Genomic DNA, 11,307 nt, shown 5'->3' on the forward strand with positions numbered 1-11,307 from the left:
TGTATGCTAACGCTTGGAGGACCATGAAATTAAATTGTCACCTATAACAATAACCCAAAGTCGACCGGCGGGTGTCTGGACAATCCCCAATCCGCATCAGTATAAGTAATCAATTGCAAAGAAACAGTAGCATATAAATATAACACATGATCAATGATTTAATGGTGCCCTAAAAATATCTCAAAATGCGCTTTAATGCATCAAAGTGGAACTCTTGGGGGATCATGCATAAAAAGACACACTTGGTGTACCGCATACGCTATATGCCTATATCAGGGCGAGTAAAAGTGAGGTACTGAAGAGCACCTGCCAAACTTCGGTACTTAGTAGGAAGCTGAACCTTCGGACTGGAATTTGCACTCAGTTTAGACTGAATGTCTACATGTGTAGTTGCAGGCCTACAATTGCACATACATGTCCGCTCTAAAATTTCTTGTGCATACTCCTTCTAAGAATGAAGCATAAAAGAAGGAGTACATACATGTGCGCTCTAAAGTTTTTTGAAAATGGCATCCGTTTTTGAAAAATGGCATCACTTTTTCCAAAAAGACATTTGTTCTTTGAAAAATGGCACCTGCTTTAATTTTTATCTTATCTCTATTTTGTCGTTTAGTGGGGTGATATATATCTTGAAATACATATCAGATATTGGCATCTCCGCCCTCGTGTTTGTCTTGCGTTTTGAAAAAAACAGTTCTTCATTGAGAGTACACACTTTCTAGAATTGAATTCATACGAATTAAGAAGTCTATCATACATGTATATCTTTGACAAATAAATAAAAGGTTGAGATTTTTGCTAGTAATCTTGACAATCTCTTTTGTCTGTGTCATTTGTGTTCTTTGGGGCTGTCTGGACAATCTGGAATAAAACGAATGACATGAAATCCAAGTACTCCGTACATGTTAGATGTTACAAAGACTGGTTGCGGAAATGGTGAAATCATGCCCTGGAGTAACAAAATAACACAATTCAGCCTAAGTGGAAACGTTTTGGCCAAAACAAGCAGCAATTCATTATCCCTACATAACAACTCCTGCAAACTTGGAAGAACGGCATTAGAGTTTTACGGAGTAACAAAATAGAAACTTCGTTGAAGTATCAACCTAGTAGTCAATACTTCAATGAAACAAAAGATACACAACTTTAATGGAATCCAGATGCAGACACTGATACAATGAAGAACCAAGTGAAATTCTGCTAAACGGAAACAGTTATGAACAGAGCATGCCATGGAAACTAGCTGGACGCCCTGCCTGGGCGTAATGACTGAATACAAAATTAATCAGAACAGCTGATAGAAGTATAGAAGAAAAATAGATACTCAGTATGATAGAAGTATAGAAGAAAAATAGATACTCACGATACTGAGTATCTACTGTCATAAGAACATAATTCATTGAGACCTAACAATCTAACATACATATAGTGATTGATAAGTGCGACCAAGATTTGAAGATTGCTATGCACAAGTTACACACACCACGCATTAGAAGCATACTCAAAATTTGGACACTATAATTTCTGAGAAATGAACATATAAATTCATGTACGAAACGCCACATCTATCACAAAATCCACTGTTCAAGGCACACGCTCTGAGAAAATTAGGAGAAGAGGGGGTTTCTTCATGAATGATGGCAAAGGAAAATACAATTGCTAATGTGTAAGATAAAATCAACCAGCAAATTCAGCAATACAATATAAAGATGAGATGGCTAGCCAGCAGATTCTAATTTCTGAATAAGTCTTGATATGCTAATATTTGGCACAATCCCATCATCACTAAACAAGTTTGCAGATGTCTTCGTAGTCCACAGCTTGGAGAACTCTTCCATCATATACACCCTTCTCTATCTGGACCTTAGCACAATATCTGTCAGTATTGATGGAGAGCAACTTAGCTTTTGATCCTCGATAAGCCCCATTAACTATCCTCACCAAACCGCCAATTTGTGGAATCACTGTTTCAAGCTCTGCTTGGTCCACTCTAAGCACATGTTTGGTGTCAAGCATCTCGATTTCTCCTACATATTTCTCTATAACTTTCTTCACAACCCCTTTCTTCTTATAGTAACCTTTTTCCGCCAATTTCTTGCTCATAACCTTGACTACAATCCCCTCAACCAGCCAATAATCCTTCCTATTTTGACGTTCCTTAACTCTCTCATCCTCTTTAATCAATTCCTCTATAGCCGATTTACCAACCGAATTACCATCACTATGTTTAGCTCTCTTTTTCTCTTTTTCACCCTCAACGGCATCCTCAAACACAACCCTGGAACCCTCCCCTTTCTCCTTCCCAATCCCTAAACCCCCAGCTTTTGACAACCCACCACCAAGTGCAAAAGCAACTTTTCCGCCCACCATTTCCTTTTCCTCGGCCCTCTCCTTTTCACCCTCCTGCTCATTTTCCACAATAGGCATCAACTGTTCCGCCCGCTCAATCTGCTTCAAAATCTCCCTCTCCTTCTTCTCATCCTCCACCAAATCGGCCCTAATCCGCTTATTCTTCATCCTGTCCTTAAAAAGAGTCTCAGAATCATTATCAATATAACTTATAAACCACCCCTTTGGTGTCTCATCCACCTTACACTTCCCTGTCCTGCCCAAATACTTGACAAACTCCGTCAAACTCAACCACTTGGTAGAATTCATATGAACGTGATGCCTTTCAGCTATATACTCATTGTAAACCACAGTTGCAGCAATCCTACTAAACCTATGGCTCCTTTTCATATGCTCAAGAAACATACTTTCGAATTCCTCCGAATATCCATCCACAATACGATCCGGGTTTTGCCCGAAAATCTCCATTTGCCTCTGGTGAGACTCGCTCATACAATGACACTTGAATCCATTCTCGTCTCGGCATTGCTTTTGACACATCTGACAGTACCATCGCAGTTTCTGGAGACCTTTCGCTTTGATTCGGTTTGCGATAGCTTTAGGAGTTAAGAATTCGTTCTTTCCCATTGAATTTTTGACAGAATTGAAAAATAAATTGAAAATTTAGGGTTTTGATTGGAATCGTAACAAAAACAAACCCTAGGGAGGACAATTTGGAACTACTAGCAACAATTATAGAATTCAATTATGTAAAAAATCGAAAAGATCACGGATACCTGAGTTAGCGAGATTGAGAAACCCTAATTTGAAGCTCCGAACACCTCCTTAATGCCGATTATTTACCACGGTGACCGCAGATGAAAGAAAGAAAGAAAGAAAGAGGGTGCGATGTGCGAATGACGGGACGAGGTAGATTTCTGGGTTGGGGCCTGGCCGGGTGGTGCGTGTTTATCCGGCGTTCATTGGATTTTCACTAAATTTTTTTGGCAAATTTGTTACTCCCTCCAAGAGATACACTTGGTTGGGCACGGGTCTTAAGAATAATAAAAGAAGTGGGGTTGGAGTAGATATTTTAATAAATAAGTACATTGGGGACCATGTCCTTTTGAACAAGTGGAGGTGGGGGTGGGGTGGGTGTAGTTGTAAAATTATTTTTTAATTGGATGGTGGGTCATAAAGTGTAGTAGATATATTATTTAATTAGGTGGTGGGGTTGATAAGTTACCAAAAATGGCAAGTGTATCTCTTAAAAAATACGGCCGGAAAAGGCAAGTGTATCTCTTAAAAAAATACGGAGAGAGTAAAAAGGACCTTTTATAATCCAAATTTTGCGAGAAATGACCTTATATAATTTTTTTTGTGAAATCACACTTTAATGTAAATATTTTTGCGAGAAAAGACCTTATATAATATTTTTTTGTGAAATCACACCTTAATGTAATTTTTTTTTTGCGAAAGACAACCAAAAGTAAATTTCCGGCATTGACTGAGTTTTTTCGGCCATTGACTTGCACGTGAGAAACACGTGTGACTTTATTTTGCTAATCACACCCAATTTTCCTCCAAAATTCTAAGCTTTAAAACCTAAAGTTGAAAAAAAAATTGAAATAAAATCAAGTTTGAAAGTTCAAGACTCGGGAAAATCAATGTCTTTAGCCAACGTAAGCCACACGTGCTGCTCACGTGCAAGTCAATGGCCGGAAAATCGCAGTCAATGCCGGAAACTTCCCTTAGGTCCTTTCTCGCAAAAACAATTATTTTAAGGTGTGTTTTCACAAAAAAAATTATATAAGGTCCTTTCTCGTAAAAATTGAGTTATAAAAGGTCATTTTTGGCAAATTTGCCTCTTTTTTTTTGAATTTATTATACTTGAATGAAGTTATTTTATCTGAATTTAATTAAATTTGATAATGTTTGGTTAGGACAGAGTTTTGAGGAAAAAAGTGTTTTGAGGTGATTTGGAGGTTTAACTTTTTGAAAAAGTTAATTGAAATTGTTTGGTTAGTAGAAATTTGGAAGAAAGTTTTGGGAGAAAGGCTCAATATATGAGATTTTTGTAATTAGAGGTTTGAGAAAATAATGTAAAATGACTATTTTGTTATAATATTGCCTAAAATTATAACTCTTACCAACTTTGACACCCTACATTATTTCCCTTCTAAAAACATTACTCACGCCTCCTTCTTCATTTCACCCCATTAACTTGACTCGGTTTTTGTTGTAAACTTGTAATAAATTTTATATTACGGAGTAGTATTTTTAAGCACTTGAAAACTATTATAATATTGCTTATAAAATTGATAACATTTGCAAATCAAGATTTTATTTTATTTATTTTATTGTATATCATCTTTAAATAAGATGAGTACGTACAAAGTGTAAAATATTTTTTAAAAAATAAATAAACTTTTTATTTATTCAATGTTTATTTAAAAAATATTGAGAAAATAATTAACACAATAAACTATTTATCTAACATTAATAAGGAACAAAAAAATCCAAAAATGAAGCATGTTAATGTTCTAAATGATTATTTTTTTACATATTAAACAGCTAACAACTAATAGCTAATTTACCAAACATTCTTACGCAAGCAGTTAATTTAACCAGTTAGTCAAACCAGCTAATAAACAACTAACAACTAATAGATAGTTAAACCGGTCAACTAACAGCTAACAACACCTAACCAAACACTCAAACATGGCCAAATTTTTTTACTACAATAAAATAATGTGAACATAACATAGACTACTGTTTGGTTATGAGCTGTTTGCTGGTTTGACAAGTTGTTGTATTAGCTAGTTTGACTACCTGGTTGAATTAGCTGCTTGTGTAAAGTGTTTGGTAAATTAGATGTTAGTTGTTTAATATGTAAAATGACCATTAAGGACAATGACATACGTTGTTGTTGGATATTTTATTTCTTACTAATATTAGACAAATAATTTATTGTTTTACTTATCTACTCTTTATTTTGAATTAAATTGAATAAGTAAAACAAATTCCCTTTCCCTCCAAACAAATAAAAAAACAATAAATCAATTTTATTTTTATTTTATCTTTATTTTAAATATTCTTAATTTTAAATTTTACATACTTTGTATATAAATTCTTGATATGCAAATAGAGAAATAATACTAATGATATTACAAGAATGATTGCAATAGCTTTTAAGTGTTTCAAAATACTAATATATAATTTATTACAACAAGAAACGAGTAGTAAATGGGGTAAATGAAATAATGTAGGGTGGTAAGGTTGGTAAGTGTTGTAATTTGAGGAAATATTAGGACAAAGTAGTCATTTTACATTTACTTTCTCAATCCTCTAATTCCAAAAAGCTCCTATGTAGAGTTTGTTGAGAATTAGCTTTTTCACTCCAAAACTATCTTCAAAATCTCTCCTAACCAAACACTTCCAATTAGTTTTTCAAAGGTCAAACCTTAATTCACCTCAAACAACTATTTTTTCCTCGAAACTCTCATAACCAAACACTCCCCTAAGTGTTATCTTATAATTATACGTATATTCTTTTTTAGTGCGAATGAGCCACAAAGCAATATAAATTACTTAATGGGGCTAATGATTCGAAAGTGAGACTTATCGTACACAGGCCCTCGGTCTTAACCAATAGACCAAGAGGCACAAAGCATCATTGGTATAAGGGTACGTACTTAATAGCTTAAGTTAATGCACTAAGATATTGACCCTGTTTGGTAGAGAGATTCTGGAGGAAAATTAATAGTTTTGACCCCTAGTTTTGACCAATCAAATCTTCTAATACTCTAATTTGGTAAATAGAGGATTGGCTCTAATTTAAAAAACGTTCATAATAACATCGTTTCATATGCAAGACTAAAATTATTTAATCATGTAGAGTTGAAAAGTTCAATTTAACCCAATCTTCATCCTCATTTTCTCTAATCTGCCCTCCATTAATATATACTTCCTCCATTTTTTTATAATTGCACCATCTTAGATTTCACGCTTGCCAATGCACTATTTTAACCATTAATATCTCTCATTATACAATTGAAAAAATTATAAAAATTTGATAATTTGAAAGTATATCTCGAGACGAATCTAACAAGATCCCACATGAATATATTTTTCTTTACATATAAATCACAAAAAATAACTATATAAGAATATGTGAATAGTGTCAAAACCTAAGATGGTGCAATTATAAAAAAATGGAGGAAGTATGAATTTTCTTCTTTAAGAATGTTATTGTTTTTCTAGACTTATGAATCTGATTATATCAATCTTCTTTAATTTGGCTTCATTTTGTAACAAATTCGATTTTTTTGGCGGAGAAAGAGATTGTAGTTTATAGAATTTAGGAACTATATGTTTGAAAAAGTTTTTTTTTTGCTAAACATACATTGAAAAGAAATAGTTCAAAAAGTACAAAAAAACATCACAAAAGCTTTGGGGACATACAAAACCCTTACACATTCGAAGCTACTACACTGAGCTCTACTAGCTCTTACAAAACCTTGCAAAATACCCTTAACCGGAGATGTAGCAACACTTAAATTATTGGCCCTGGATTGCTTGAGCCACCTTGCACTCCCACATTTTCCGTTCTACTTGTGCTGAACCTTGAGCATAAATCGCTGAGGGGAATCCCTATACACGTATGGCACTTAAAAGACAAAGGAAGAAACGAAATGACGGTAAAATCTCAAAAAGGTTGAAACGACCTTGTGAGCGGGGTGAATTGCCCACAACCAACTGAGCCACGAAAAATGACTCGTGTACTCCCATTTCCCCCACTTAGACAAGGGGAGACTCAAGTTAGTGAACGAACCCCCCAACATTCCATTTGCGGAACAACCTTCAAATATAAGATTTTTGGGAAAGTTACAATGAAGGGTAAACGAAGCTTTCTCACATTTTTTTAAAAAAATTCTCAATGTTTTAGTTGATGTTGGATGGGTTGGGATTTTTTATATTTTCTAGTATTTATTTTTGGGGGTAGATTTATTGGTAAAATGACAATGACTATTCTTATTTATTTAACCTTGAATCATTATATTAATTAAGAAAAAAAAATTCTATAAAAAATCAATGTCTATAAATGTCATTTTACCCAATCACCTAGTTATCAGTTTTCAGTAATCAATTAAGGTTGAGTTTATTCCTAGTTTGGAGGGGAGTCTGCAAGGGTATGGAGCCAAACTTTTGGGATAATGTGGTAAAAGATCAAAACAAGTAAGGGGTGAATTTGAAAATCCAACACTCACTTAACACTCCTTTTTTTCTCCAACCAAATCAAATCATGCTTCATCATCACACCTTATCCTACGTAATTTTTTTTTTAGGAGCTTAAGTGAATCTGAGGTGAATCTGGTATGGGATATTGTGTAAAAATAGGAAGAGTCTTGTGTGAGTTTGAATAATTAAAAAGTAGGTAAAAGTTAGTAGAAAGATGATGTGACAGATTTTGAAGTTTAGGGTTGAGTTTGAAGGGCGAGTTTACCCCTATTATGGAGGGGAGTTTGGAATGTAGTTTGAAGCCAGACTCTTCGGATAATGTAGTAAAAGACTACATCAAGTCTGGAGGTGAGTTTGAAAATCCAAGCCTCGCTAAAGACTTCCACTTTTTCTCTAACCAAATCAAACCATGTCCACACCATTACACTTTTTCCTACTTAATTATTTCTTTTAGAAGTTGAGGTGAGTCTATGGATAATGTGTAAAATATAGAGAGTCTCGTGTGAGTGTGAACAATGAAAAAGTAGGTAAAAATTAGTGTAAAGCTGATATAGCAGAGTCTAGTGTTACCAAATACAATTATATAACTGCTAGTTAAATTCGTAGTCAAATTTGCTAAACAAAAAAATGATCCGCTAATTGCTAATGCAAGAAGTAAACGACTAAACTCTATTTGCCAAACAACGCCATTGATCATTGTTAATTTATATGATCTTGAATGGGAAACATAAAATTATATTAAGATAGTATGAGAAGTTAAAGTATTTGAAAGAGAAATTAAACAATCACGAAATGGTTGACGATCTTAATTAATAATTTTATTTGTAGCCAAAAAAAAAAAAGCACCTAATTATTTCTAGGGGTGAGCACAACAGGGTACCCTGTTGAAATTCCAGGAACCGGAACTTGTTGCAACAGGTTCCTTAAAATGGGAACCGGAACCGGAACATGTTGCAACAGGTTCCTGAAAATGAGAACCGGAACCGGAACCTGTTGCAACGGGTTCCGATTCAGGGTACCCTGTAATTTTGAAAATTTAAGTAAAATATTTATATTTTATTGAAAAACTATCTACTTTATAGTTTGGGCTTTGATTGTTTTATAGTTTGGGTTTAAGTTGTAATTCTATATTTACATTTTCCAAAAATTAGCTTGGATTGTTTTATATTTTGGGCATTTGAAGCATTTTCATATGACCCAGTTTCTTATTTTGGGTACCCCACGTTAAAATTAGTGTGTATAGGGTACCCAACAGGGTACCCGTTCTAAAAATTTGTTACCCGGAACCGGAACCGGAACCTGTTGCAACAGGTTCCCAAAGTTGTTACCCGGAACCGGAACCTGCACAACAGGTTTCGATTCCGAAACCGCAGGTTCCGATTCCGATTCAGGGTACCCTGACTTTTTGCTCACCCCTAATTATTTAATTTCCCTCCTCTTAAATTACCGTGAAAAGCTAAAGCGATAATTAGTTATGTTCGGTAGAGATGTCAATGAGCTGATACGTCCGTGAACAACTCGTGAACAAGATCGGTAAAGCTCGTTCATTAATAAATAAACGAGCTTGAACAAAATTTTGAATCTCGTTTAATAAATGATACTAGGTCGAACAACTTGGTCTTCGGCTCGTTTAGACTCGCGAACAGCTCGTTCATGTTCGTTTATAAGCTCGTCCGTGTTCGTTTATAAGCTCGTTGAAGCTAGATTTTTTAGTTAGAACTAAGTTGTAATTATTTGGTTAGACTTCGATTTTTAGAATATTTTTATTTTATGAGAGTATAAAATAGTATTAGTAAGTATACTTGCAAAAAAAATTATTTGAATTGGTTATTTTTAAATTTTTTTTAAAATAATATTACGTTTATTGATATGTTCGTTTAAATTCGTTGTAGGTCGTTTCTCAAGGTCCGTTTGTGAAAAGCTCGTTTATATTTATATAGCTCGGCTCAGCTCGAGCTTGAATTTAAACGAGCTACTCACGAGCTAAGCTCGAACAATGAAAAACTTTAACGAGCCAAGTTCGGACATGGGAAATGAAAGCTCAGTTAAGCTCACCTGGAGCTCGAGCCTTGGAAATTTCTTATTAAGCCTAGCTCGAACAACTAAATGCTCAGCTCGACTCGTTGACAGCTCTAATGTGCGGAAGGAGTTATGAGTAAGTATGCTTAAAATGTCCTTATTATTCATTTTGCATCAGATGAAACTTATGTATGCACTTACATGTAATAATGTGGATGTTATATAGGATTGGGTAGCACCGCACATATTTTTTTAAAAATTCATATAATCATATTACACTCGTCCCATTATCCAGTACATTAGGATATAAGTCATATTACTCCTCCAAATGCCCCACATGATACAAGAGACCAAAAAAAAAAAAAAAACTACCGCAACATACATTGAACAACAATTTTGAAATTTAAGATGAACGTATGGATATCCCCACAAAATAACCCTTTTATTTTTAGCCAATAAGCAAAAATCTTAATGGACGGGAGCTCATACACTTACCCCAGGGTAGGTCTAGTCAGGTCTAGTCACCATACCCTGCAATGGGCAATGGACACATCAGCAAGGGAAATTTCATTTTGGGGGGAAGGGGGGACATTTTGGTGAATACCTCCATAAGCACTTGCATTAGCGGGATCTCTTTTCACCCTAAAAATCTGCCGCCCAACATTTCAACTAATTAATAAAAAAAACCAAATGTTTTCCTCATAACCTCCATTATCGTTACAACCAGAAGTTTTTACAAGGTAAATTTTTCTTCATCTTCTAAATGTATTTTCTTGTTAATCTTTCAATCAGTATATGGTAATCTAATTCAAATAATTAATATACCTTTCTTCATCTTCTAAATGCATTTGGTTGTTAATCTTCATATTATTGTTTCGCTACATTTCAACATTAGGTTAAGTTTTTAGATTTTGTTCCATTAATCTTTTGACAAAAAAAATTCGTGTAAGAGTAATGACGGAGTTTACTGTGTTGATTTGTGGAACAGAGCATATTATGGAGTATTTGACAAATTAATTTTTATTAACATTCTTTTTTTTTAAAAGATAAATTACTAATAATCCAATTTCACTTTTTAATTGAGTTTTCATACACTACTACTGCATATTCGTCAGCAATTGAAGGACTTACTCATCGAGAAATAAATTTCTGCAAAAAACTAACAAATGCAGGAGACTTCGATATCATCGAAATACACTTTCAGATGCAGGAGACTTCAGTATCATCGAAATACACTTTTCGCTTCATCTCCTAATTTAATTCTAAAACGAAAAAATGATATTGCTGAATCCATTAAAACCAAGCGACATAGGCAGAAAGACAAAATATTATTACTTCCCAAAGTTGAAACAACAAACCAGATCAAGAACCATTGGAGATACAAACTACATAGGTTCCATCGACGTTTTATATATTAAAAAAAAATGTATTTTTATTTATTTATTTGTTGAATTTCAAATTCAAAAACAAGATTAAAATTTTTGGGCTGATTAGGAACTGACTTGGACATGACTAAACAATTGCAAGCAATACAGTTAGAGGATATGGTGACTAGACCTACTCTGGAGATAAGTGTAGGTTTGGCGAAAAATCGAAAATGGACACAACCGCCATTCATCACGACTTTTCATTTGATCGGCAGCGCGGCGCATGACCAACTCTATTTTTTTCTAAAGAAGATTAGAGTGGAAACCAAGTCACTGTTGCCAATAGCCAAAA

At 34.3% G+C, this 11,307-nt stretch overlaps 1 protein-coding gene across 2 annotated transcripts; it reads right to left on the reverse strand.

Moving 5' to 3' along the window:
• Nucleotides 1–1,489: 1,489 nt before the first annotated feature.
• Nucleotides 1,490–3,313, reverse strand: LOC110786828 (KIN17-like protein). Of its 2 annotated transcripts, XM_021991405.2 has the most exons (2): nt 3,126–3,312; nt 1,490–2,967 (listed from the first exon to the last, which is right to left on the reverse strand). In XM_021991405.2, exon 2 carries the CDS (start codon nt 2,887–2,889, stop codon nt 1,786–1,788), a length of 1,104 nt encoding a protein of 367 aa, XP_021847097.1. In that variant the 5' UTR covers nt 2,890–2,967; nt 3,126–3,312; the 3' UTR covers nt 1,490–1,785. The 2 variants fall into 2 exon arrangements, with proteins under 2 accessions (XP_021847097.1, XP_021847096.1); XM_021991404.2 differs by having other exon boundaries at nt 1,490–3,313.
• Between the last annotated feature and the right edge of the window lie 7,994 nt (nt 3,314–11,307).

This window comes from Spinacia oleracea, chromosome 1 (assembly GCF_020520425.1).
Source record: "Spinacia oleracea cultivar Varoflay chromosome 1, BTI_SOV_V1, whole genome shotgun sequence".
In the NCBI taxonomy this organism is placed as follows: domain Eukaryota; kingdom Viridiplantae; phylum Streptophyta; class Magnoliopsida; order Caryophyllales; family Amaranthaceae; genus Spinacia; species Spinacia oleracea.

Excerpts from the sequence above, each read along its gene's own strand:
- LOC110786828 (XM_021991404.2), bottom strand. The coding sequence starts at position 2,976 with ATGGGAAAGAACGAATTCTTAACTCCTAAAGCTATCGCAAACCGAATC.